General features: G+C 49.9%; 1 protein-coding gene across 1 annotated transcript; it reads left to right on the top strand.

The window, feature by feature from the left end:
* Positions 1 to 26985, top strand: LOC116493726 (mucosa-associated lymphoid tissue lymphoma translocation protein 1-like). The gene is made up of 14 exons (XM_032195291.1): positions 1 to 30; positions 464 to 582; positions 927 to 1080; positions 1737 to 1915; positions 3411 to 3507; positions 5791 to 5817; positions 6638 to 6841; positions 11679 to 11856; positions 15421 to 15495; positions 16087 to 16214; positions 16486 to 16617; positions 16734 to 16885; positions 23038 to 23163; positions 24693 to 26985. The coding sequence occupies exons 1-14, from the start codon at positions 21 to 23 to the stop codon at positions 25020 to 25022; spliced, it is 1911 nt and encodes a 636-aa protein (XP_032051182.1). The 5' UTR covers positions 1 to 20; the 3' UTR covers positions 25023 to 26985.
* Positions 26986 to 27421: the final 436 nt, after the last annotated feature.

Raw genomic sequence — 27421 nt, 5'->3', positions numbered from 1 at the left:
GACGAGGCGCCGGTAGAGCGATGCAGCCAGGTGAGCGGCGCTGGGCACGGAGCCTCGCGGGTCACCCTTGCAGCTCGGGGTGTTGGTGTGTGTTTCGCAGCCAGCAGCACGTTGGTAGCGGCGATGCTGGGGTCATAGGTTGGGTGATCTGCACCCAAGGTGCTGCTCACCCAGCTGCGGCACAAAGCGTGCACCGCAGGGTGCTGCTGCCTGCGTTTAAGCTCGCAGAAGCCGCCTTTAAAACAGCGTGGCAACCCGCGGGAGGTCAAGCATCCTCGTTTTTCAAAGCTTCCCTTCCTCAGTAGGCCCTGTCTGCACTCGGGGCCTCGCTCCTGTTGTGAGTGGTTGAGTGCCGTGGGTTGTGCTGGAGGGTTTCTCCTCGGAAGGAGAAAAAGTGACCCACACAGTGCCTCCCGGGTTGTGGCCGTGCTCCTGTTTCAGACTCACTCCTCTTTCTCCGTAGCCATTGTGATCACCGAGCAGCCGGTCTCCGTCTCCGTCCCCGTCGGGTATTCCTTCACGCTGCGGTGCAGAGCTGAGGCTCGTACGTCGCTACAGTACCAGTGGTTTTGTCAGCGCCAGGTAATGCTGTGAGCAGAGATTACTCCAGTCCTTGTGCCAGGCTTGCTCCCTGCCCCGCAGCATGGTGGAGATAGCCCTTTGTGGGCAGACTGGGTGGGAGGCAGGAGGCTAGGACAGAAAGGAGGAGGGGGAGCAGCATGCAGTTACGTGACCATGCTAAGGGCTTCAGCAGGTGCCATGGGGAGTGCCATAGAAAACATCCTTCTCCTTGTATCCCTGTGGCGGGAGGAGGTGACAAAATGAGGGATTCCTGCTTTGCCTGCTTTTAGCAGGAGCCTGCTGGTCCCTTCTGCTGCCAGCAGTGAGTGGCAACTCGCTGCCCACCACTTGTGTTTTCCCTTTAGTCTGTCTGCCTCCAGATTCCTGGTGCTACCAAGCAAGACTTGCCCATCACTGCACAGCAGACCCAACTCTACACCTGCAGAGTCAATGACCGCTACAGAAACGCCGTCTTCTCTGACTGGGTGAAGGTGGAGGTCCATCCGTGTGTTGCCAGAGGTACTATCATGTCTCGTAGCTTTTCTCTGTTTTCTGCTTTGCACAGATACTGCCAGACATCACTACAGTCATCGCTCTGTGCTTCCTTGGACAGTGTGTCCTCCCAGCTTGAAAATGACTATACAGAAAGATCGCCCCAGTGATGTGAGCATGCAGGTCTTAGCCAGACTCCTGTGTCCATGCTATGGATGTTTCAGGTCCCTGTCGTGGTCCCAATAACCCCAGCTGTATTTATCTGCTCCTCCTGTTGATTACTCGTCATGGGTTTATCAGAGGGACATTATACTGGGTGTGCGTTGTTTTGCATTGGACAGAGGGACTAGAAGAGGCAATCTGGCAAAAATACCTCTGGGTGTTGGCTGCACCCTTGACAGGAAAGGGTGAGCATCACCAGGAATCAGGGCATGTTTAGGACTGGGAAGCATGAGGCAGGGCTTTGGTGTGTCATGTTCTGTTGTGGGTGTTGCTCTCAAGGATTCCCTGCAGAAGGGTGCAGCGGTGATGCTGCAACTACAGCCGTGCCACGGGATGGCATCTCTTGGTGCGGATGGAAAATGTTCACTTCTCTGGCAATGCACACAGACTGCAGGGTACAAAAATACCATTGTTTTCTCTTCTCATGGATGGGGAACCAATTTTGTGTTCCTGCTTCATAGGACTGCTCCCTCAGCTCTGGCAAGGAGAACCAGTCATCATCCTCAACCCCACTGAGCAGAAGGTGGAGGTTGGGAAGCCACTACTGCTACAGTGTGCTGCCATGGGGGTCCCAGCCCCCAGCTACCAGTGGTACTGCAATGGGAACGTGCTGGAACACCAGAAGAAAAAAAAGCTCTGGGTAATGTTACTTCGGGATGGTTCAGAAACCTTGACTACTGGGCTGGGTGGTGGGAGAATCCTGACGGGACAGTGAGTGTGAGAGAGCTTCAGAAGCCTTGGAGAGACTTCTGAAAATCCTGTGCTGTTGTCATCCTTGATAGGACAGGTCACAGTCCTTAAGCCTGGCTCTTACCTGTGTGTAAAGGCTCAGGCATACTTTGATCTGTGTGATCAGGTGAATGGGGTCAGAAAGCAGTCTCTGCTTGCCTGTCCTCCCCCTCTCTTCAGCCCTTGAGAAACAACCTCATGCTCAGCCGTGTTTCCCTGCAGTCCACAGATTACGCCTGTTGCTTTGATAGCCCTGACTGAAGGATTATGGTTGAAGAGGGAATACATTTTATGGGCTTCTTTCAAAGCTGTGGATGTTTCTGTAAGAAATAAGAGACTGATGCCTTGTGCTGGCATTGAGGGCTCTCAGCAGGCCTCTTGTGCTTTTTTGCAGTGGCCCAAGAACAGCTATTGTATGTACATGCAGGGGGCTGTAGGTGTAAAGTGATGGAGCTGCAGGAACAGTGTCTGCCTGCAGGAAAGCTAGAAGGAAAAGTGGTTAGTTACAACAGGAAAGAGTCAGGGAGTCAGAAAAAGGTCTGGTTTTGTGGTTGGTCCCTGGCTGAATGTGCTGTCTAGTCAGTGCTGTCTTCTGTGCGAGAAAGGTGGATTTCCTCCTGGGGCATCACTTAAAGCATGGTAACAAGAGCCAAGCTCTTCCTAGGTGGTGTTACAGGGGACAGTGGCCTCCAACAGAACTTTTCCCAGGGAAGTTCAGCGTGGGGACTAGGAATAGATTCTTCATTCTGGGGTGGGTGCAGTGGTGCAGCCTGTACACAGAGAGGCCACAAGATCTCTGTCCTCAGAGGTTTTCAAGACATGTCTAGACAGAGCCACAGCTGCTTTGACCCGCTTGTGCCTTTAGTTCCTCTCTGGGCAGGAGGCTAGGCTGGGCTGGAGAGCTGCAGAGGTCCTTGCCAGCCAGAACTGCTGGCATTCTTGTCCTGCTTCAGGAGGGATGGATATGAATTAGAAACTTGCTAGAATAGAGCAATGGGCGTGATGGATATCTAGAAAATGCCACCTAAGAGAAAAAATGGGCAACCTTCTGATGTTGGCCATGTGCTGTCCTGCTAGTGTGGTTCATGGGGCAGAGTATGGCCATGACACAGCGTTTTAGGGCTGCTGGATAAAGAAAAGAGGGCAACTGGGCAGAGCATTCTTGCTCTCTAGAAGTTGGGGTTTGCAGCAAACATTACTGTGTGGCCTTACTGAGCTTCTTAGGAAGACAAAAGTCATGGAAAAGATATCTTAGGTATCTTTCTGAGGCGATAAATGAGGTTGCAGGAAATACATGTAGCTACAAAAATATTTTATTCCAGAAACAAGGGTGCATTTGTCAGATACTGTTGAGAGGGTGCAAACTGTCACCATAAATAATGTGATTTAACTTTTGATCTGTCTAGATCTCCCATGCCAAAGTGAGTGACTCCGGCACGTACCTCTGCTGTGCCTCCAATAGCCACGGAGAGCACTGGACCAACGCAGTGGACATTCACATAGGTGAGCAGAGCCAACCCACATCTGCTTTGCTGCAAATCATCTCCTACCTTGAGAAGTAATTACAGGATTTTAGTGCTCTTGCCTGGAAATGCCATGCCGGTGGAGAAGGAGGCCAGTGCCAGGGTGTTACCCCGGGGCTCACTTTGTGCAGGGGAAGCTGCGCTGAGGGGTGTGGGATTAGGAGAAGTAGGGTGCATGGCTCTGCCACTCTCACCTTTCTCCAGCTTGAACAGACTTTTAGTAACACAAAAAAAAGACCACTGGTTTTAAATAACACTTACATGGGGAGCGGAACATAAGACACTTCAGAGTGGAGAGGCAGTATGGGGCTCTGCAGAAACCCTGGAGTGTCCTGGCAGTCCTGTGGCAGCTGTCACAGGAGCAGCCTGCAGAGCACAATTTCACACCCTGGATATACTGGACGATCTCAGCAGAGCTGCGTAAACCCTACTGAGCTGGGAATGCAGGCATCGGCCTCCCCATGATAAATGGGACCTCTTGATAACGGGGTTCAGATTTGGCGAGGGAAGTAGCAACTGTAAAAGAAAAAAAACAGCATTCTGTCTGCCTGGCTGTACCGCGGCTTGGGATGCTGCTGTGTCCTGTGGATGGTAGGAAAACAGCCACATTAGGGTGCACTCTCTGGTGCTCACTGCAGTTTTTCTTGCCTTGCCGAGGTGCTGGTTTAGTAGATCCCGCAACAAATTGCAACGGGGCCCTTCACTAAAACTGATTCACAGCCTTGCCAAGACGAAGCGATGTGCTCAGACGCGTGGAGCTGGAGAGGATGGTGTTTATTTCAGGAAGGTTCAGCCCCATCGGGCTAGCAGCCCGGGGCTGATGCAGCACGTGCTGTGTGACCTGATGGATCCTGGGGAGAAGATGGATCCCCGGAGCCTCGGGCATGCTCCACCTCCAGTGTGATGGCTGCTTTGGCCTTCTGCCTTTGCAGTGAGTCAGAAATAGCTTTGTGGGCTCTTTACTCCATCTAGAGATTTTTCTATGCTATAAACTTCTCATCTGGCCTTACAGGCTGTCTTTAAAACCTCTCCAGGGAGCAAACTGGTCCTGTATAATCAGAGCCTTGTGTATTCTCCCTGCCTTCTTGCGTCTGGCAAAAACAGCACCCAGGAGTAACAGTCAGCATGAAAGGGACATCAGACTGGGTTGGGTTCAAAATGCTATGGCTGAGTAGCTTTAAAACGCAACAGGTAGCTCTGTCAGAGGGCAGAAAAGGACAAATAGGCTTGCTCTGATGGATGTCCAGGCATCCCTGGAGCATTACCAGCACTGTCATCACTGTGTGTTCAGGTGCTAAAGGTCTTCCAGACTCATAAGATTTATGCAATTAAAAATATGCCCTTTCTTCATTTAGAGCTTATAGAGTTCCAGGCTTTTCTCCTGTGCTGGATTTTTTGTTTTTTTAAATAGGGAAATCTGGAGCTGTCAGGGTAATGATGATTTTCAGAGACTGCATGCTGGGAGCACTGAGGGGTGGGATTCCTGCATGGACTCCCCACAGGCACACCAGCACCCACAAAATGCAGTGCTCAGACAGGGGAGCTGATGAAGCTCATGAAAGTGAGTCACATTTTGGGGTGGCCTTCCTGAGCTGGAACTACTGAAAGGCAGGAAGAGACAAACCAGGGTGTTGAAGGTGCTGGGAATATTATCACCACCAAGAGCAAACAGCCAGCTTCCTTCCCGCTTGCGGGGAGCAGCTTTCAGTCCTGAGGCTTATGTTGACTGAGTTTCTTCCTGGAGTCATTCTGTTTCCTTTCCTTTCACTGCAGCGAGGGAGCAGCACCGGCATTTTGGGAAGCACAGCAGTCCGGGCAGAGCTGGTCCAAGCAGCACAGATGTCCTGATAGGCAGCAGCTCCTCCACGCTGGCTCTCCTGCCTGCTCCTTCTCTCAGCTTTGCTTCCTGGCTGCTCACACACAGGCACCCTCCTTTCCGACATGCCCTACCTTTCAACTCCAACCACTTGCCGTTCCCGTTTGCTGCTGACATGGGGTTTCAGGTCCCTCCCAAAGGCCAGCTCAGGCAGGCTCCTGAAATCAGCAGACAAGTGTCTTCAAGGTTACCAAGCAGACAGTGAAAAACTTGCCCAAGGAGCAGCCTGTTTTACTTCTACAGATGCGGATGAGATGCAGATGCACCGCATGATCCAGCTTTGCATTGCCAGAGGCCACAGGAACAGGTTTCAGACCTGTTGTGGGGGCTGGCACTGGGATGCTGAGTGCTGAGCACTGGCTTATCGTTCCCCTCTCTCTTTTCCAGGTTCCTGTCATTCAGAGAAGTTTTTTGGTGAGTGCTGTCATCATTTCTTCCTGAGCAATTATTCCCTTGATTAAAAGGCAAGCTCCAGGGTGCATGGGAGGGCAGGGCATAGGGGTGCTTTTCTTGCAGAGGCCATTTCAAGCCTTTATGGCCACATCGTCACAGGCTCCGCTGGCTCTGAGCTTTCTGGATCAGAGCTGTGAGGCACAGGATGAGAGTCTTTTTCCCTGCCAAGACCTGATCAGTCTCAGCCAGTGGAGTAAGATTATTCCTAATGAGTAACCCAATCTCAACCTCTGCGCTTGCCAAATGACTTTACGAAGTCTGGGTCACACAACGCCTTTTCCCTTCTTTGAAATACCTCCTTGGACCAGAGCAAAGCTCCATGCTCCCACAGCTGCTGAAAGCCAATCTGATTTTCCTACAGGGGAAGCTGGGGGCTAAAATGAAAGCAAGAGCCTTGGCTTTCCCTCTTTCAGTCCTGTGGGGGGAAAGGACCTCTGGCTCAGAGCTTCCCCCTCCCAGGCACCGCCAGCATGCAAAACAGTCACAGTAGGGCTGGTGCCAAATAACCTCAGTAGTGCAGATCCTCCTCCACTCCTGCGGTTTTGCTTTCCACCTGGAAACTTTTCTGGTCTTTCTTTCAAAATGATGCCTTGCACGTTTTGCCAAAGTATTCAGAAGGCTGAGGGCTTTTTGGAGGGCACTCCAGGCTCGTGACAGGGTAAAGTCTAACCTTCCTGCCTAAAAGTGAGAAAGATTTCCCCTGCCCTCACACCAGCCGAAGGAAGTGAGACCTTGCCACCTGCTGTGTGCTTACAGCTTTTTCACTTGGTGTTTCTGTTAGCTACAGGCAAGATAGCACTTTTAGTGGGCAACAACCGCTACCAGCATCATCCAAACCTGATGGCTCCCGTCACAGATGTGTTTGAGCTGAGCGTTCTTCTGAAGCAGCTGGGCTTCCAAGTTGTCTCTCTTCTGGACCTGAACAAGGCTGAGATGGTGACAGCAGTCAGTCGGTTCCTGCAGCTCCTGGGAAAAGGAGTCTATGGTAAGGCATCAGTTTGTGTACACGTAGCAGTGGTTGATACAAGGGAGGAGCAAAAAAATAATAATAAAAAAAATACCTTTTCTCTTCAGGTAAACGTTTTGTCTAGGTTACAGGCAAGCAGAACAGGTTTTTCACTGTCACATGGCTACCCTGTGGCTCAATTAGCATGGTTTTCTGCTGATGTTTTGGGGAGTTAGTGCTTCCAGTTGGGGTTGGGAGAGGGTGTTTTAAAATTCAGGAGATTGTTGATTGCCCCACTTGGCCCTTTTCCAGGACAGGAGCTCCTGTTGATCTGTGATGGCTACAGCTGGCCACATTTTGCTTGTTTCTCATTCCTCATGGTCCAGCTTGAGCCTCTGACAGCCTTTTTTGCAGAAGCGCGTATTCCCAGCTGCAGATGGCTTTGGGGCTGGGCTTCAATGGGAAATGTTCCTTAAACGTAAAACCAAAGAGCAGATCTTGTGGGTCTTAAAGCAGGTGTTCAGATTTTGGTGGTGAGAAGTAGCTTCTGTGAGGTTTCTAAGGGTCTTCCAGCCTGATGGATACCCCCAAAACACCTGGCAGATGTTTTTTGTTTTTTGTTTTTTTTTTTCCTTTGAAACCTCAGCATGAGGCACAGCCTGCTTCGGAAAGTGCTTATCGTCACCACCCTTTCAGCTGCATGGCGAACCAGGGTATTGAGACAGCAAAAGTCAACACAGGCCAATTCCAGCACTCGGTGTGAGGCTGGGAGGTTGTGCAATGGATAGGGACGAAGCCACAGATGGAAACATTGCAAAGCTACCTTGTTCCGGGAGGCACTGAGTCACTCAGGGAGGCTGAGCTGGCAGGGAAAGGCATCATGCAGTTATTGCTGCTCCAGCCGTGTGTCATCTGATGACAGTGTATTCCTATGACTTCACCTGCAGCTTCCTTTTGTGGTTGCTGTCTGAAATCCCCTTGCACCTCAGGCTTTGCCTCTCCTGGGCTAGTGTCCTCCCTGGGGAGGTGCTGTGCTTTTTCCATGTCTGTGTAAGGCACTGCCATTCCTACCTGGTATCTGTAGCAAGCGAGGACCAAACGGCATTATTTTCCATGGCAATTCCCCTGTTTTCGTAAGCAATGGAGAAGAAAAAGATTTGGAAATGGTGAACCTTTCATGCTGTCATGCCTTATTTAAACTTCTAGTGCTTTTCTGCATTTGTGGCCATTGATCCTTCCTGGCAAAATTGATTTTGTGCACTGGCAAGGAAAGCATTAACAGCTGAATTACTGAACCTTGATAATCCTCAAGTGTTTGCTAGGCATAGTCCTGCTTCAAATAGTAGTTTTCTTTACAGCTTTCTAAGCTGAGTGGTCTGCTATTATTCTGAGGCAGTGAACCTTGGCACAGGCTGGTCCCAGCACTGTGTTTGAGTGGAAGACTCTTGCAGTAAATGGGTGGCATCCAGGCTTAGGGTGGGGTGTTGGGTCAGTCTGCCTGCTGATTGCCCCAGGGCTTCTCCACCTGAACTGTGCTGCATCTCACTGTGATGCATCTGCCAGTAGTTTTTCATCTGTTTTCTTGCATGAGATTAAAAAAACAGGTGAAGCACAAATCCTTTAAATTACCTTGTCTTGTTAATGCATATTTACAAGGAAGTCAACAACTCCTTCAACAACTGCCATCTTTCAAGGCACTAGCTCCAGGATAAACACCTAGAAATGATTGAGAAATTCAGGTTTCATGCAACTCGTACATGGTGGATGATGGTGGTGAGGCTGCAGTTCCAGTCACAATCTAGGTAGCCTGTTAGAACTTCTAAGATCCCAGGGGTGCCCATGTGGGAACCGATCCTGTACATCCATGTGGGCGTGTTGGATGTGCACAGAGACATCTGCACAGAGACATCTCAGTGCCTCTACCTGTGGGTGTTTTCTTTTTTGGAGACCTCACCTCTCCACCTGCCCATTTCAGGGCAGACCTCCTCCTGGGAAGTTGTTTCTGACCCTCTGGAGCTGAGGTTGCCCTGTTTTATATGGCCTGTGCTGATGAGGAGAGCTGGGCTTTGCTGTCTCTTTAATTGCTCCTACAGCAGTTGCAGGCTCTTGTTAGACCCTCCCTTCACCGCCACATCACCATCCCACCCCATCTCTCCTTGCTTTCTTCCCAGGCCCTGGACCCCAGCATCTCAGTAGCTCCCACTGCCCTTTTTCTAGCTTCTCCACCTTCTTCTTGAACTGAAGTCCCTAAAACTGGACACAGGACCTAAGTGGGGTCTCCTTAGGGCCAAGGAGAGTGCTGAGAACTTCCCTTGCCCTGCTGGTGCTCTGTCTCCTAACATAGCTCTGTTCCCAGGTGCTGGCTCATCATTATCAGGGTGTCTGCTGTGACCCCAGGTCCTTATCTCCAGGGTTGCTGGTCAGTCAGCGCTCAGCCCCGGACAAAGCACGGCCTGGTGTTACCTGCCTGAGTGCTGGACTTTGTGCTTTTTTGTTATTGAGCCTCATCTGAGATTTCTCCATCCCAGAACAAAACCAGGCTTCATTGTTAGGCACAGAGGTATCGTATGTCTGGATGTTTGAGGTGATTCAAAGGCTTCTCTAATTCACTGCATGGAGGTGGTGGCTCATCTGGCTGCTTTTCCTCCAGACCTCCTCTTAGAAATGGTGATTTTGAAGGCCCCAGACATCCCCTGAATAGTCTAATTATATAGTCCTCGGATAAACAAGGAATCTCCCTAGTAGTTATTTCAAGCGTCCTAAAAAGTCCTGAGTCAAAAAAATAATGTCAGAAATGCAATAAGAGCAGAAAGTTACAAGCGAAATACTAGGAATAAGCTGTCATGTGTTAATTAAGCATCATGCTGACATTTCCTGTATTATAAGCAGTGCCTGGAGCTTCCCCTTTTTAATTTGGTACTCGGAAGCTTGTCTCTGTTCAGCAGTTTTGACTCACAAGATGTGGGAAGAGCACTGAAATGTAACTCAGGGAAAACAAAAACAAAAAACAGCAAAACAAAAACAACACCTTTTCCCCCTCTAGGCAAAATGTTGACGTTCCTGTTCAGGAAGAGAGATTAAGTCTAAGGAAGATTTGCAGCAAAGTTGTTCAGCTGATGTAAAGAACCTGTCTTTCTGTTTGAACTCAAGTCTTTGTGGTTTATATAGCACAGGGAGCATTCAACAGTGTATTCAGGGTGCAAAACAGGACCCCCAAAGTTAGGGGATTTAATGATTTAATGATCTCTTGTGGGCTTTTCTGTAATATTTCAGGTCTTTCCAAGCGTTGGTGACACTGTCAGGTAAAGGATGTCATCACCTCCATTTTATGTGCAGAAATGGAGGCAGACAGACAAAAGCCAGAAGTGCTTGACTACTTTAGAGCCCAAGCCTGAAATGCCTGCATCTGATTTTTCCAGAATGCTTCCCATTTTATACTCTTTTTTTGGAGCAGGCTTTTGTGGCTTTGATTTGTGAATTATGAAAGTTTAAAACTTCTGCAAGTCAGAGCCCTCTGTCTCAGGCTGGCAATCCATAAGAAGAGGAACCCAAACCTTGTGGGCATCTGTGAAAACATCTATTTGAGTAACTTTCCATCGTACCCTGAGAATGGAAACCCCTGCTGACTTTAGGCCTCCATACGATGAGATCATGCTTTCAGTCCTTCAGCTCCTGCCCCACTCATTGCACCCCTTCCAGCATCAGAGATCAAAGTGAATTTCCTGCAAACTACAGGGGCAGGAAGAGGGGAAGGGAAATAGAGGAAAGGTTACCTAATGAAGCGTGGGCTTTGGCAGTGAATCTGGCTTATGAATTTCTCTTACTTTTGCCTCTTAGCTGCTTGTTCCCATTTCTGACCTCATTCTTCACTGTCCCTCAATTGCGGTAGTGCAACTGTTTGCGTCACCTCGTGGAGCTATTTTTAGCAGATTTCAGTTCCCCAAGCTGTCTTTCGACAGCATCCCACAAGCAGTTTTATCAGTGCTGGGAAGGGGCAGACAGCCACTGCGCAGCTTCTTTTTGGGAAGCTACAGCCCAGCTGGGGGTCCCAGGGCAGAAGGAGAGCCCATCCCTCAGCACATGTGCAGGGGCTGGAGAAGCACCAGCTTTGGCTGTGTCACCTTCCTCAGTGCTGGCTTTCCAAGCTGGATGTTCCCATGTTCTCTTGTAAAGGCAGAAACCATTGTTGTGTTTCATATGCTCGAGAGTAAAACTCAAAACCAAAATTCGCATTGGATGTTGGACTTCCCACAGATGTCTGGATGAGACATCTGACTCCTCTCCCACCTTACAGGGCTGGTATCTGGCTTGAGATTGTTGAAGTCCATGGTTTACATGATCCGGACATCTGGAGAACTCATCTCTCTGTCTTTCTAAATCTCATTTTCCACTGGCTCATAGTTGTATAAATGCAGGCTGACTTTTCAAACCAGAGGAGTGTTTCCCATCACCTAAGGTGCTGATAGTCTCTCCTCCAAAACTAGGAAGCTGTGGTGTTTCTTACTTAAAAGGTTGTTAATGTGTTGTAGCACAAATAATTACATTTTAGCATCCAAGCCTGGATGTTGTAGCACAAATGGTTACAGTTTAGCTAATGTATACCCAGCGACTTTGGTGTCTCCTGAAGAACTGCTGGAAACCACAAGTACAAGAGAGCTTCTTAGGCTACTGTCAGCTCTGCTGAAGGGAATGGATTTGGAAAAAGCTGAAACTGTGAGGCCAACATGGCTTAAGTTCTCTGCCTGTAAGTGCTCCTGGTGTAAGTCTGTCCCATGCCAGTATCCCTCAGCGTGGGAGGTGAAAGATGGCCATGGGAAGCTGGTTACAAGCCTACAGGTTTGCACCGTGACTCATCCTCTCCTCTCCTTGTTTCCAGCTATATTCTACTATGCTGGGCATGGCTATGAACATCTGGGGAGGAACTACATGGTCCCCATCGATGCTCCACAACCGTATGCCCCTGAGAACTGCATCAGCGTGCAGAGGATCCTCCAGAAGATGCAGCAGCAGCAGACGGCCCTGAACCTCATCCTGCTGGACACCTGCAGGAAATGGTAGGGTGCTCTTCCCCCTTCCTCAGTGGGGCAGGCAGATTGTGGCATCTCGAGGGCTTGGGGAAACAGCTGCCAGCCTCATCCGCCCTTCAGCAATGGGCTCCTGCACAGCCACGTGAGATGTTTGTCCTCTGTTGCACAGCTGAGGGCTCTGTGAAAGGTTATCCGTCTGTGTCATAAAATCAGTAAGGCTGTCAGGTCTTGCAGGGTCTCCCGGGAAGCACAGTCAGTCACGTGCTAGATGTGGTTTTGTAAGCATCAGATCCTGTCTGAGATGTGCTGGAGAGAAGGGGAATGACAAAGCCTGACAAATAGAGGCTATTCAGGCAGGTCAGCTGCAGTCTGCAAAGGGCTGGCTGCACTTTGGCATAAAGTCATAGCTGAAACTCAGCGTAGCTATAGTACGGGTTGGCCTTTTATGTCTCAGCCACCTGCACTGACCCACCCAGCCAGGCAGGCTGTAGCAGTGTCCCCCTGTCATCTCACTGAGTTGCCCCGCATGCTCAGCCTGGGGCCATTTAGCTCATCTCTTTCTCTCGGCTGTGTTTTTGTTAAGATCTCAGTAAGAAGAGGCAACACAATGTGAAAAGTATTTTAAGCCATGCCACTTGATTTTACTGGCCTTAAAGGCTTCTGAAGTCGTCATGTTAAGTGGGACCAAGGCTGCTGCTGAGGTCAGGAATCAGCTTTTTTCTTCTCAGTGTAGAAAACCTATCATCCTGCCTTGGCCTGCACATCTCCATCATGCATCTTGTGGGCTGCAGAAAGTTACTACTTGCCCATTTCCAACAGAGGTAGTTAGGCTTAGCCAGTAGAAGCCGTGATAGTTTCATTTATTTGGGGCTCCTGAGGTAGATTTACAGGACAGAAAGGACCTGGAGGTCAAAGGCAGAAAATTCTCCCTCTTCCTTCTGTGGTTCCTGCACTGAGCATTGGAAAGACAGTAAAGATTTTGATAGCACTGTCCCAAAAGAACTGCTAGCCCCTGGAAAGACATTAGGTCTTTGACATCTTTTAGCTGCAGAGCTGGGAACACTTGCTTTGAATAGCTTGCAAGCTGGTTGCACTGGGACTTACCTTGCATTTTGCAGCTCTGAGTTGCCACCACTGATAGAGCTTGCTGTCCCTGGATACATGCCCCAAAAGCCCTGTGGCGAAGCATCCCTCTCCTCCTGCTGTCTCACTGCCTCTGCCAGCACACGGCAGGAGCACAGCGCCTTGATTCCCTGCCCTGTGCTGCTGAGAGCCCTTGCTGAGGGGCACTGCTGAATCATCAGCCCAGCTCCTGCCAAATCCGAGGGCGGAGGTTAGGCCAGGAACTCACCCAAATGTCAAATGCTCCACCTGGAAAGAGCAGGGCAGTGCTGCATTGGGGTTTCTAACACAAACAGCGACAACCCATGAAGTGGATTTAGGGCTGATACCTCCGTCCTTGGTGTCGCTGGCTGTTTATGTGCTTCGTGAATTCGTACGGTGCTTTGGGAAAAGGATGCGATGTGAGATCTGCTCTGATGTTTAGGCGTGGTGATGTGGCTGTTTTTCTCTCTTCCTCCCCCAATCTCACACTTCTTTTCTACCCTTTCCCACAGCAAGCGCAGCACTTAGTGCAGAAGGTGTTATCCCTGGGCTCACAGGGAATTGTGGCAGAAGCTCTCTGCCCAGCTTGTTTTTCTTAAGAAGTCACTGCTTCAGCTCAGCAAAGCATCTGGATTTCATAGATGCATGTGTTTACAGCACTCAGTAAAACAGGGCTCCCAGGGCCCCCTTTCCCAACACCCTTTTGGTTAAACTGATGTTGTGAATTGCAGATAGCTGTTGTCTTTTGGTGGCTTGCCCAGCTGTCCGTGAAGCAGGAGGAGCCGTGTGTGTGCTAAGAGGGATCTCACGCGGAGTATCTCTTCGCCCCATATGTCGGCATCAGAAATGCCAAGGCGATGAGAAATACACGGCCCTTTGCCAAGTGGTGGCAGATGTTCAGCTTCAGCACAGAACGAACCAGGAACAAGGAGCCTGTGTGTAACCTAGTACATGTATATGTTCATTTAGGGTGGATGCGATTGCCTCTTCCAGGAATTCCCTGATTTATGAAGGTTTCTAGAGTGTGTTGCTTAGGACAGGAGGAGGACACTGTCTTCTGTCTGGGGTGCAAATCAGAACTGGGTTGTATGAGAAGTGCTGTGTGAATGAGCCTCTATAGGGCCTGAGGCAGGAGGAAGCTCTGCCACCTTCTCTGATGTCAGACATCTTCCTGTGCTTAGTCATGGTCTGGAAAAAAACTTTGTCTTCTCATGGGGCAGGGAACCATGGCCAGAACTTCTGCTGCATGCACCAGCTGCATCTGGAGCTGTGGATGCCTGCTGATGCCATCATAAAAGGTTTGCATCAACTTTTGTCTGTGCAGCCTCAGGTGGATGTTCCCAGCATGTGGACAACAGGCTTATTTTGGGATGTGCTGTCTCATTTCTTCTTGGACCCGGCATCCCAGATTTCTGTATTCATTTAGGAGCACCTGGGAAGCAGATAAATCTCTCCATTCAGTGTTCATATTTAGAAGTGTATCTCCTTTTCAACATTTTCTCTTTTGATCATCTTTAGAAAACTTATACAAGCCAGATGAATACTGCCATTGAACATCTTCTACAGGCTGTGCCGCCAGCAGTAGGTAACTCACTGGCTGCTGGCAATACAACGATCCCTTCTGCTCTCTTTAGCGTGCCAGCTTCAGTCCCAGCAAGCTATGCTGGAATTGAATAACACCAAATAATGCCATCTTTGTGCCTGGCTTTTATCCCTGTGTGATTGGGAACAGCTCCAAATCACTGGTGTAGACCTCCTACCTCAGAAGCAACCAGTGCTTGTGCTCTCCAATATGTCTTGATTTGGGCGAGCTCCTAGGTAAGGCTTGCCAAGAGTGCTACCAGGACATCTATTTTGGTGGAAACCAGGACTATCACTTCAGATATAACTGATTTTGAAAATAGCAGGCCTGTGCTCACCCTGCTGTCAGAACCAATACTGGGCTTCCAGCTGTACTGATCCCATCCCCCAGTGAGACCTGGCCATGTATTCGCTTTGGTTTCTTGGGGCAGAAGGTATGTGTGTGGGCTGGAAAAGAGCTGTGGAGTACCCCAGAACCCTGAGACAGGCAGTCAAGCCATAGCCACAAGCTGTGCTTTGGTGCACACCTCCAAGTCCTTCATGGCCAGCAGTCCCTTGCAACCCACACATTCTCTGCAGTGTGCTGCTGCTTGGATTTGTGAAAAACTAGCCTCAGAAGGGAGGAGGCATGGTTGCACCCACAGCGCTAGGCTCACTTGCAGGATAGAGAGCAGTTACCAGTGTAGATAGCTCAGAGGTGACCCTATCTGCTCATTTTCCCATGGTTTGGGTTCTTAGGACTCCTAGCTTTAGTTTCAGTTGCTGCCCAAGTAACATGAGTATATTTGACATGGGTGTTAATATTATTGTCATCCACAGCAGGTGGATTTTGTGGAGCACACTGGCTGTCCCCTCCAGGCACACACTGTTGCTCTCAGCACTGACTGGTACTTTCATCTCTTACAGGTACAACCTAGAGTGTGCCCTCTCCCAGGTACAGCCGCTGGAGCCCTGGGGCAATATCGTTTATGGCTACGCCACGTAAGTGTATTTTGCTATGCCCACACTGTGACACAGGACCAAATCCTGGCAGGAGCTGGCACTTTCCCAGCTGTTTTCGTACCTTCATGCCTGGGGGCTTTGGAGGCTTGAGACTGCTTTTCTTATGTTTTCTCTGGCTCTTATCCTATCTCTAGCATTTCCCGTTTGAACACTTCTTCTCTTCCTCCTGCCATTGCTAGTGGTAGCCTGTTTATCAGTTACAGGTTACTTGTGAAGGTGGCATCAGCTCCTGTCATCTGTTCTTCTAGACCTGAGCCTGATTCCCAAGGCATGTGTGCCATGAGCAGGTCACCAGAAGCCTCCCAAGATGAAGATGAGCGTTGCTTACTGCTCCAGTGCTAGCCTTAGGGGCTGCTCAGCTGCTGTCACCCAGCCAGGCTGACAAAAGAAGTTGTGCTCTTTTCTCCTGTCCCCTTTCACCACTTCTTCCCATCCCATTCCCTTCTCATCCTCTCTGGGGCTAACATCAAGCACTTGGCAGCATTGCTTGAGGAGCTAACTCAGGCTCAGCCAACAAACCCTGATTCCTCCCCATTGCAGAAAGGTAAAGATGAATCATTACCCTTACAGGTGTGAAGATGCGGAAGCCTATGAGTTGCAGGATGGGGAGTTCAGCTCTGGGATCTTCATGAAATATTTGAAGAAACATATTTTGCAGGAGAAGAAGGTTACACACATGCTGGAGGATGTGTTAGAAGGTAAAGAAGTGCTTTTAACCCGAGTTAGAAACCATTCATTTCAGCAGCAGGGATGAGAAGAGAGATCAGCAGAAGCCAAGTCCCAGCAAGGGGGACAGTGAGGATAAACACCCACACTTCCCCTGCCCCCAAAATCAAGTTTTGTGCCATGCCCCGTGGAAAGTTTTAATGACCTGGCAGCAGGACCAGGATGCTAATGTTGGGTCTGAAAGGCAGGGTGGCAAATAAGGAACCTGGAGTGACCCTTGTGCCTCTAAACTGTCTCCTCCAGACATCGGCCGGGATCCCTTGGTCACTGGGAAGCAGGTGATGGAGATCAAACACACTCTGAAGGAAGCCCGCTCCCTGACAGACCCCATCTGCCCCCTGGGAGCAGCCGTGGAGCGCTGGGGATGTGGCCATGGTGAGCTGTGCAGGGGTGGAGGGAGCAGGGGGGTCGCTGTGCCCCTCAGAGGCACCTCTCTGCAGCGGGATCACTGGAGGAACTGCATGCTGACCCCACTCTGCTTCCCCTTGCAGAGCCACCGAGAGAAACAGTGACATTCCCCTGTGGGGCACAGGCAGAGCTCCGCTTCCAACACCTTTTCTCCAATGTGATGTCTGTCTGCGCCAAGCTGCAGGAGCCCCCGGCCCACATCACTGATGCCCACCTCATGCTCCGCCAGCCCACCGTGAGTCTCGAATGGGGAGATGCTGGTCCCATTCCCCTTGATTCCCACTGGGGCAGGAGGGGGAGGGAGGGTTGTGGTGAGCCCAAGGAGTCCCAAGGGCTGGAAAAGGCTGAACCCATCTGAAACAGGATCCCCGCCACTGTTACTGCTGACACTGCCTCCCTGCAGGAGCTTTGTGCTCTTTAAATGCTCCTTCCACACATCAGTGGTTGGCAGACTGCCTGCCTTGCTCCTAATGCATTGTGAAAAGGATTTAGTGCCAGTTTCAATGCCTTTAACCAGTTACTCGTCAGACTGATTTCTGGCCTGCCTGATTAAATTATTGCATTTAATCTGATTGAGATGAAGAGCCTGTCTGTTTTCTGCGTTTGGAAGCAGGTCTGGCTTTCTGAATGATTCCGTCTTAACCCGCTGTGCTAAAATATCTCAACACAATGATATATTCTCATGGACTTGTTCCCGTTTGATCTATACCGGCTTCCTCATACCCCTTCTCACACCTTTCCTAGCAGACCATGCTCACAGCACGGTCTTTTCCAGTGGTCTGCACGCTATTGCCAAGGATTTAATCCTCTTGCTGATCCTTTTTGCTAACAATCTTCCTCATTTTTCTGTAGTCCCTTTGCTGAAGTGTAGCATGACTGTGGTGGATCTTTTGGCCCTTGCTGCTCATGGAGGGATGCTGCCCCTAAGTACGTTGTGGTCACTGATGCGGAGCAGTGCGTCCAGTGGGAGGTTTGGAGCCTGATCCTGCCCCTTAGCAAAACCAGATCATCATTTCCCCTTGTGAACTCCCAAAAAGCACCTGAAAATTTTGTGTGTGGGTGCGTGTGTCCATGCCACAGCAGCGCTTGTGGGAAAAAGGAGACCCATCTGCTTGCTCCTGCATCCCAGACTAGCGCAAGAGGGATCAGGGAGACAAAAAGGGGACCCAGGAAAGCTGGAGTGGTAAAATCCCTGTCCCTGTCTGCTCCATGGCGGTGCTAGCCTACACTGACCTCCAGTGGTGTCTGCTGACATGGCAGCACATCCTCACACCTTGCAGTTCATCGAGCACGCCAACCATCCACCCTGAGGCCACCCACACTCACCCTGGGGACCAACCCAGAGATTCAGGGTGTAGGAGGACACCTGGCTCCTCTGGGGATTTGGGCACTCTGGCTGCATCCTTGCTTGCCAGGGACACTGAGAGGAGCCAGAGGACTGTCTGAGCGCACTGCTGAGATGCGGGAGCTGGAGGCTGAAGGCAGGCAAACACAGGCATGATGTGAGGTGTATGTTTTAAGCCCTGGAAGATGAGTCCAGGGGGTGGTTTGGCTGAGGAAATGTCAGATTTTATAACATTTGCCATATTCTGACTACCAAAGTGACTTCAGCAGAGAGCTTGGGCTTGATGTAGGGCTTGTCAGAGATAATTATGATGGGCTTTTCTAGCATTGTTTCATTTTCTTTAATTGTCCAGTGGTAGTGTTCTTTCCTGTCCCTTGTCTTGCATCTTCCTCAGAGAGAGAAGCTATTTTAGGACATAGGTGGAAATGAGTAATGCTGAGAGCTAAGACATTCAATTTTTTTTTCCTCTGTACTGTTTAAATACCTACTTTTTTAAACTTTTGTGTTGAAGCTCCATATTTTCAAGTCAAGTCACTTGATCTGGAGCTGTTTGACCTAATGGTCTCCCCATTCACCTTCTCCCCATATTATTTAGAGTATCTGAATCTCTGGGCCCACCAAAACTCTGGCCTTGCCAATTCCAGGGCATCATCCTCATTAAATAGTACATTCCATCATGGGGAAACATTTGTCAGTAATTACAAATGGAATATAAATATTAATTCAGAAAATTCTTTTCTCCATTTCCTGACTCCTAGCCAGCCAGAAATGATAAAGGAGACTAATGGAAGGAAATACTTGCCTGTGTGCATTGTAATTAGATTGTGGAAGTCATTGGCGCAGGAGGCTACAGAGGCTGGGAATTTAGCAGAGTGCATGTACTTGTGGATAACAAGTTGCTGTCGGCAGAGAAGCTCTGAGTCTCGTATGTCAAGGCTTTAATTGATCCCTTGAGACTAGGTCACTCCTTGCCCAGATGAATGTCTTGAAGGTCACCAGGCTCAAGAGGTATCTTCAGTGAGACGCAGTCCAGGAGAAATGAGAGGTCCAGCAGAGCTGGTGGGGTGGTTTTTTTGTTGCTGTTTTTTTTTTTTTTTTTTTTTTTTTTTTCCCTTCTCTAAGCTCAGGAATCCCAATGAGCAGGCAAAGGCTGCAGGAAGCCTGCATGGATGTGCCAGGGGCTCCTAACTGAGCTCAGACATGACAAGCAGGAATGTGAGAGGTAGAAGGAAGGGCAGATGGCACAGGAGGACTGTAGAGACATGGATTCAGAGATGGTATTAGGAAAGCCAAAGGCTGTCTGGAATTGAATCTGGTGGCAACAAGAAGGGCTTCTACATCAGCAAAGGAAGGCAACTAAAATACAGCCTTCCTGCTAAATGGGTCACAGACCCTGGTGACACAGGACATGGTAAAGGACAAGGTACTCAGTATCTTCTTTGCCTCAGTCTTTACTGTTCAGAGTGGCCTTCAGGACTCCCAGACACCAGAGAGGAACTCTGGGGCAAGGAGAACTTTCCCCTGGTGGAGGAGAATCAGATCATGGAGCACTTAAAGAAACTAGGACATAAACCATGCCATGAGTGCTAAAGGAGTTGGCAAATGTCACTGCGAGGCCACTGTCAGCTCATGGTGGTCAATGGAAGTTCCTGAGGCTTGGAAGAAAGCCAGCATCCCTCCTGTCTTTTAGAAGGGCAAGAGTAAAGATCTGGGAAGGTGATGGAGCAAATAATCCTGGAAGGCCTTTCCGAACACAGTAAGGACAAGGTGTACAACTTGAATCAGCCAGTGTCGACTACAGTGTGGACTACCAAGGGGAAGCCATGCCTGATAACCTGATAGCCTTTGTCAAAAGGCTTTTAGCAGTCTCTCACCTAACTTCCTCATAGACATGCTGAGATAATGCTGATGAGATAACAGACTAGATAAGTGGATGGAAAACAAACTCAATTGCCAGGTTCAAGAGGTTGTGATCAGTGGTATGAACTCAAATGGGAGGCCAGTCACTAGTGGTGTACCCCAGGGATCAGCACTGGTGCCAGTCCTGTTAAATCTTATTAACGATCTTATTAGATGTTAAATCTTATTAACGATCTGGATGACAGGTCAGAGTATATTGCCAGCAAGTTTGCTGGTGACACAAAACGGGGAGAAGTGGCTGATGCACCATCCAGGGGAACCTGGGCAGGCTGCAGAGGTGGGCTGGCAGCAACCTGATGAGGTTCACCAAGAAGTGCAAAATTCTGCCCCTGGGGAGAACGAGCCCAGCCCAGGGACGTGCTGTGGACACCCAGCTGGGAAGCAGCCTGGCAGGAGAAGGCCCTGGGGATCCAAGGTGAGCAGCAGCCAGCAGGAGGAGGGAGGGGATCCTGCCCCTCTGCTCAGCACTGGGGAGGCCGCGCCAGGAGTGCTGGGTCTGGTGCTGGGCTCCTCACCAGAAGACAGGCGTACTTCTGGGGGGCCAAGGAAGGACACGGGGAAGCTGAAGGGCCTGGAGCATCTCTGCTGTGAGGAGAGGCTGAGAGAGCTGGGAGTGCTCAGCCTGGAGAAGTGGGGACTGCTCAGGGGGAGCTCACCAATGTCTATAACCACCCATGGGGAGGCTGCAGAGAGGCTGGAGCCAGGCGCTTGTCAGCAGTGCCAGTGCCAGGAGCAGGGGCACTGGGCACAAGCTGAAGCATGGGAGGCTCCATTTAAACTTCACAGAAAACTTTTCTACTCTCAGGGTGATTGAATATGTTTCTTCTGGAAAACCAGGGCTGCGGCTTTACTTTCAGTTTTCATTAATGACATCAGTGATGTGCCACAGCATGAGCTTATTTAATGTGCAGATCCCGTAACATGGGGAGCACTGCAGTGTGCTGAAAAAACAGGGTTGGGTTTTAGAAAGATTTGGATAAGCTGGAGGTGCAATCTGACAGCAAGGCTGTTACTTGGCAGGTGCAAGGTCCTGTGCACAGGCAGAAGCAAGCACGAGAATAAGCACGGGATGGGAAATGATTCAGTTGCTCTGGTCAGTCCACAATGATTGGTGCAACCAAAGCAGGGCCAAAAGCTCTGCCAAGAGCTCCCAGGTTTGTGTGAAGCCCTCTCTGGCGCTCAGTGTTGCTGAGGCTGGAGCACTGGGTCCTTGTTTGGGTCAATTTGCTCCCCCGGTCTGTGCCAGAGAGAAGCAGCACATCTGATCTGGATGTTCGATGCCAGGGAATGGCTTTGTCCCGTTCAGGGAGGCTGTGTGGTTCTCCCCATCCCAGATTCCTGGTGCTGCTTGGCTTTTCATGCACCAAGTCTTAACTTGCATTGGAGTCTTTTATTCCTGCTAGTCACATCTGCAATATTTGTTTTTTTCTTAGGTTGAAAAAAAGGGTAGCGTAGCCACAAGGGGCTTGAAGTTGCAGGACAATAGATGTTCAGGAGAAGAGTCTTGTGCATTAGAACAGATCTGAGCATCCCTGCCCCGCTGGCATGAACCAAATTGTGATCTTAATTGCCAAAGATTCATGGTGACCACAAAGGCTGGTAATGCAATTGCAAAAGTAGGCACTTCGAAGTCATCTGATCCACAGCACATCTGTGGATGCAAGGAGAAAGAAGGGAACATGGCCCAACCCCAGCTCCAACAGGCTGATGGATCCCAGAGGAGGCACTTGTGGACAGAGGTTGTGGATGTGGGGATGCACTGGGGAAGTCTGTGGAAGTCCAGCAAGGTTCAAAGATAACTTTGGCACTTTCGTAACAGTCCAGAGATGCTACTGAAAGCATAGGCATGCTTGCCCTGTCCTTCCATCGCAGTGCAATGTCAGCAGCATCAGGTGAGGTGAAGCTGGCTGGGTGCGGTAGGAGCACTCTGCTCCTTTTTGTGGTCCTCTTGCTGAAGCCCTGCATCGGTGGCTTTCAGGCTGCTCCGCTTGGTCCCTCTGTTTGGTCTCCAGGTTTATCTTAACCCAGCTGCTGAGCGCAGCACAGCAGTGGCTGAGTTGAGGGAGCTCGAAGCAGATACCTGATGTGATGAGCCAAAGAAGGAGAGGGCAGGAGAGGGCAGTGTTCATCTGCAGAAGGTGCTCTGCATTGCACTCTGTCTTCTGTTTCAGATGCAGTTCATTCCGGCTGAAGGAACCTTGAGGAGGCTCCCTGAGCAGGAGAGCTGTTCCATCCTCCTATGAGCTGTGTCCTCCCTTTGTTGGCACAGCCATCCCCCTTCCTGCAACTCCATTTGCTGCCCTGATCTCTCCTAAACACCCTCCAGTTTATCTTTCCAGTAATGAGTAGCCAAGTGCAGTGATGGGATTTGGCTTTGCTTTGTCCTGAGATAAATGCTATTTCTTCAGCCTGCCTCTGGTCGACCTGCTGGATCAGCAACAGACAGATGATGGGCTGTTTACTCCTGTTCTGCCAACACTGCAGGCAAAAGTGACTGTGATGCCTGTAGATCCCAGCCAGCATTTGAGATCCAACATTTTAGCTTCCACCCCCGGTATTCTGGCCAGAAACAAATTGCTTTGGCCTTTTGCAGGCCAAAAGGGGAGGCTCCAAGAGACGATGGTTACTGAATAGGATCTCATAGAGAGGGAGCTGTTCTGGAAAAAGTTTGAGTAATTAGGGAAGAATTGACAGTTCTGTAGATGGCAGGGGCTAGCTCAGCACCCAGCACAGCTCAGAGCTTCCTCCAGCTCTGCCTTCAGAAAACTCCTTCCTCCCTCCTCGACACACCCCTTACACTACAGGTGGCTGTGATATGGGCTGTTGCTGCTATCTATACTGCTGGAGATCCCATTACACCACAGATTTCCTGTTGCTGCCCTCAGGGGATGTTTGGCTAGGTTTTCCCACAAGGCGTGTGTGTAAAATCTCTGTATTTCTTCTGTTTGCACTCTGTACTACTTCCCTTAGGGTACGCAGCATTGCCCCTAGCCCGTGGCAAGGGCACAGGCCAGCCCTGGTCCCTGCCATGTAGAGAAGCATCATGTTTGATGGGCAGTTGTTCCTCCAGGCCTAAGCTGACACTGAAATTTCCTTACATTTCCTTTGTCTTTCTGACCCAGGAGGTGGATGATGTGGCCAACCTGGAGGAGAGCCGCCCGGATCAAGTGGAATCTCTGCTGGCATCTGTGTGCAAGGAGGAGGAGCAGGACTGCATCTTCCAGCTCTGTGGACTACAGAAAATTCAGGTAGAGGGCTGCCATGTGCAAATCTCTGTTGTTCCCTTGCTCCCTCACACAACTGGTACTCCCCATCCCCACTGGCTGTGCCCCTCTGACCATGCATCTCTTGGCTCCATGCAGAAAGTGGCCAGCATCTGGGCTCAGACCCTCCTGTGTTGCAGTATAGTGCCCATATTGATGTTAGAGGAGCTTGTTGGTCTCCAGGGCACAAAAGCTGACTTCTTTCTCTTGGCTTATCCTGTCCTTCTGTGCTGTCTGGCCAGAGAGGCTGTTCCTTGCCTGTAGCAACCTCGCAGAGGTCAGGATTAGCCCAAATGTTTTGGGTGAAGGATATCTCACTAAGCATTGTGCTTGCCTGAGAGATGGGCACATAGGCTGGCCAGGAACTCGAGCAGCAGGAGAGTTCATCCCCTGCTGTCAGAGTGATACTACCAAACCTGGGCCAAACTCTGCCTCTGGCACACTTCAAAAGACTCTCAAACTATTTAAAGACCATGAGAAGGCAGAATTGCTAGTTGCCTGCCTTGTCTCTTCCAACAGATTCTCTCTTTGCAAATAGCAGCATGCACCTGCTTTCTCCCTTATTTTTTTTCTCCCTCTATCACCCAGCCAGTGGATCTTGCCAGGTGCTTATCTGCTCTGCTCCATGCAGGCTCACCCTGAACGTTGCTCCCGAGCTGCTGTGTGGATCTGCCTACAGTGAGCTCCATTTGCTGAGAACAGTACGTGCCTCGGCATATGGCAGCTCTTTCAGCCCTTGATTGTTCCTGGAGCTCTTTTCTTGAACCCTTCCCAAGCTGTTAAATGCAGACAAGAGAGCTGGACCCTGTGTTGCCTGCCAGGCACACAGGGAAAATCTCCTTGCTGCATGATACATTTTCCTGCTTTGTACAGCCAGGCATCTCAGGCACAGCCCCATGCTAGAGTTTCACGTTCAGGGATTTGGCTGCCATGAATCTGCTATTTTCTGATTTTTTTTTTCACCGTATTTTATAGAGATCTAAAGTAGTACTAGACTGCAAATGGATCCCTGCAGAGCATTGCTGTTTTAAACTCTCATTTTTTACTCTGTGATGTGAGTTTTATATAAGTGATTCATATGCCTGCCCTTGCACGCCTCCCTCTGTGTGTGCAGTGCTGTACTGTGGCTAGGACAGACGTCATGACCAGGACAGATGTCATGGCCTTCCTTGTGTGGGTGCAGTTTGCCTGGGCACAGTCCCTGTCCCCTCCAACTCCCCTGCACCAGCGCCCTGGGGTGATGCTCTCCTGCACTGATAAGGTCTTAAGTGAGGTGGCATGATCTCAGGAGAGGTCCTGAAATCCAGAAACCATGGCTCAGGCCCTCGAATGCCACAAGCGTACACAGCAGCTCATCTTCTGTGGCAGCAGCATTGCTCCAGCACACCACAGCATGGGGCTGTGAGCCTGTAGAACAGCCAGCAGAGTCCGTCAGGATTTTTGACTGAGCAAAAAAGCTGTGCTTCAAGTCTTAGTCTCCGAATCACCTCGTGTCTTTTGCTCTCCCCTTCTAGGTGGATGTGGTCCTACAGTTGGATTTGCATTACACCCAGCTGAGCACAAAGAAAAGGACTTGTGAAAGCCTTCAGAAAATCCTCCCAAAATCTCTGCTGGGGCAGTTTTTCAGCCAGAGGAACTATGCCCAGCCAAAGTACCAGAACACTCCTGCCTGGGCGGACCCGAAAGGGCAGCAGGCATCCTTGAGGACAGGCGCTGGCCACAGCTTGCCCAGCAGCAACCCCTCCAACTCCAGCAGTGAGCCAGAGGAGAATGATGAGAGCAGCCTGAGCGAGCTCTGCTCAGCATTGCTGCGGGCTGGCCCCCGGGCAGGAACAAATCCTTGACCCTGCAGGCTGGTGTACTCAGCTGAGGGGTGGCTGCCTTGTAGAGGTAGCAGTTATTCAAGTGCTAAAGACGGCGGAATTTATCTGCTTCCCAGCCGCAGCGATCGCCCTGTCCAAATGAGGCCAAGGCTGCTTTTTTGGAAAGGCTTCTCCCATCTGGTCCTGAAGCCTGCTGGAAACGACCCCTGTCCCACATGAGGCTGTAGGCCAAGGAGTCGCTGTCACGTCTGGTGGAGGACCCAGCCACCCGACAAGCCATAACATCTCCAGACAGAACCCAACAGTGCTCACAGTCAAGGGCACGGGATGATGTTTTCTGCGAATCGGAGTTTGTGAAGCAAGTGCCTGAAAGCGAGCGTTGCAGCATTAGTTGTGTTGAGAAGCCCACAAACACTACAGTCCTGTGCTACAGCAGAGGCACCATCTCAAAGGCCACAGCTGCTGTTACTGCTTGTGCAAAGGACACAAGGAATGACCAAGGGACCCAGATAAAACTGTGTGAATGTGTAAGCTTTCCCCTGGGGTTGCACGGGGGGTTTCCTTCCTTCCAAATCCTGCTTGTGTCCAAGCAGGTTTTAAATTATGTGTTTATATATTTCTACAGAATGTATTTATACTCGAGGCAAGAAAAGTGCTTGCTAGGAAAAGGAGGCTCAGACGTCCTGTCGGGTGCATGTTTACAGTGAAGGCTGGTTTTCCGTCAGTAGTAGCCCCTGGGCAGGTAAATTTCTGCATGCCCCTTGTAGCATGTTACATAAAAGGGTGTTAGATTCTGCATGGTCCTGAGTTCCTCTCAGATGCAGAGGCTCTACATGTGGGAGATGGAAAAAAACAGGATGGAGGAGGAAGAACCTCAAAAATAGTTATTACTGCGACTGTTTTTTGATGTTGTTGTTTGGTAGGTTTTGTTTTCTTTTGTAAGTGCCTGTCTCAGTGTGCATGCACTGTGGGCAGCCTGAAGCACTACTTTCTCTGGAGAACCAGCTGTCCAGGGAGGAACACAGGTGAGGAGGCACAGCTTGTGTGGTTGCAGTCTCCTCCCTGCCTGCTTCTCTAATTTTTCTTTAATAAGGATTGTCCTGGGAGGACAATCAAATAGCACACGGAGGCCAGTGACCCTGTTGAGGTGTGGGATCTCCATCCTTGGAGACGGTCCACTCCAGACTGGAGAAGGTGCTGGTGAGCTGATGGAAGTTGGCCTTGCTTGGAGCATGGAGCTCTACCAGAGAGCTCCAGACAACCCTTCTGGCAATTGTGATCCTGTGGCAGGAGGAATTTGGAGCTCAAAGACTTCTTGAGAAGTCAAGGATGGTGGGGTGGGATGGGGAGAGTGCCCGAGCTCTCTCCACTGTCTTGTTCTAAAAGAGGACTGGGGAGAACATTTTCTGAGTTTTGGTTCTTCTTCAGCAGTGAAGATAACAGCATATCAGTGTACAGTGGGGACTGCCTATTGCAGCATGGAAAAATATGAAATGCTTCTTCCAGATAAACCATCCTACAAATGCTGGAAGCCTGTCCAAAGAGAACAGAGGAGGCTTTTATTCTCCTCACAGTGAGTAGAGCCAAGGGAAAGAAGAGAGGCCCCATCTGGCTGAAGTCTAGAAAGCCTACTAGGAAAAAAATGTAAAGCTCCAAAAAAAAATAAATTACAGGATGAAGTTTAAATAAGATGGGCTGATAGAGAAACTAAACCAGAAAATAATAAACTAATTGAGAGGAGAACCAAAGATTAAATCACCACCAGCAGAAATTTAAGACGGGTCAGTGGGAATTGCTGTGGAGCCATTTAGGAGGAGTACAGTACTCAAAAGGAGGGATTATACACACCCTTCTATACCGGTGGGGCAAAGTGTGTCTCTGGCTCGTGTAATTACGGCAGATGTCGTCTCATGTGAATGTTAATCTCATTCAAAGCAAGGCTGTTTATTTTTTCTAAATAAAACACTTGGTGTTTTTGAATGCATAGTTCCGTGCGGCTCTAAGTTAATGGTCTTTGTTTTTCCCTCTAAGTGCCAGGGTGTGACGTGTGATTTAATATTGCCCTAATGCTTTTTATGCTTTTTTATGCTTTGAACTGTGTCTTCTAACATTTTATGCATGAGGACTGCTTCCTTTAGGTAACAGTATACTGAAGTGTGGATTTAGCAAGTGGATCAAATGTCATTAGGTAGGATGAAATCCTACCTAATGGACCCTTTGAGCGGGTGCAGAGAAGGGCGACGAAGCTGGTGAGGGGCCTGGAGAACAAGTCCTATGAGGAGCAGCTGAGGGAGCTGGGCTTGTTCAGCCTGGAGAAGAGGAGGCTCAGGGGCGACCTTATCGCTCTCTATGGGTACCTCAAGGGAGGCTGTAGCGAGGTGGGGATTGGTCTGTTCTCCCACATGCCTGGTGACAGGACG

The sequence above is a fragment of the Aythya fuligula genome, chromosome 11 (assembly GCF_009819795.1).
Source record: "Aythya fuligula isolate bAytFul2 chromosome 11, bAytFul2.pri, whole genome shotgun sequence".
NCBI lineage: Eukaryota > Metazoa > Chordata > Aves > Anseriformes > Anatidae > Aythya > Aythya fuligula.
Note: the sequence above shows the minus strand (reverse complement) of the source record. Positions and strands in the feature narration are given on the sequence as shown.

Excerpts from the sequence above, each read along its gene's own strand:
- LOC116493726 (XM_032195291.1), top strand. Across the intron at positions 1,916-3,410 it reads AGAAGAAAAAAAAGCTCTGG|ATCTCCCATGCCAAAGTGAG; the intron begins GTAATGTTACTT and ends TGATCTGTCTAG. Across the intron at positions 15,496-16,086 it reads ATCGTTTATGGCTACGCCAC|GTGTGAAGATGCGGAAGCCT; the intron begins GTAAGTGTATTT and ends TTACCCTTACAG.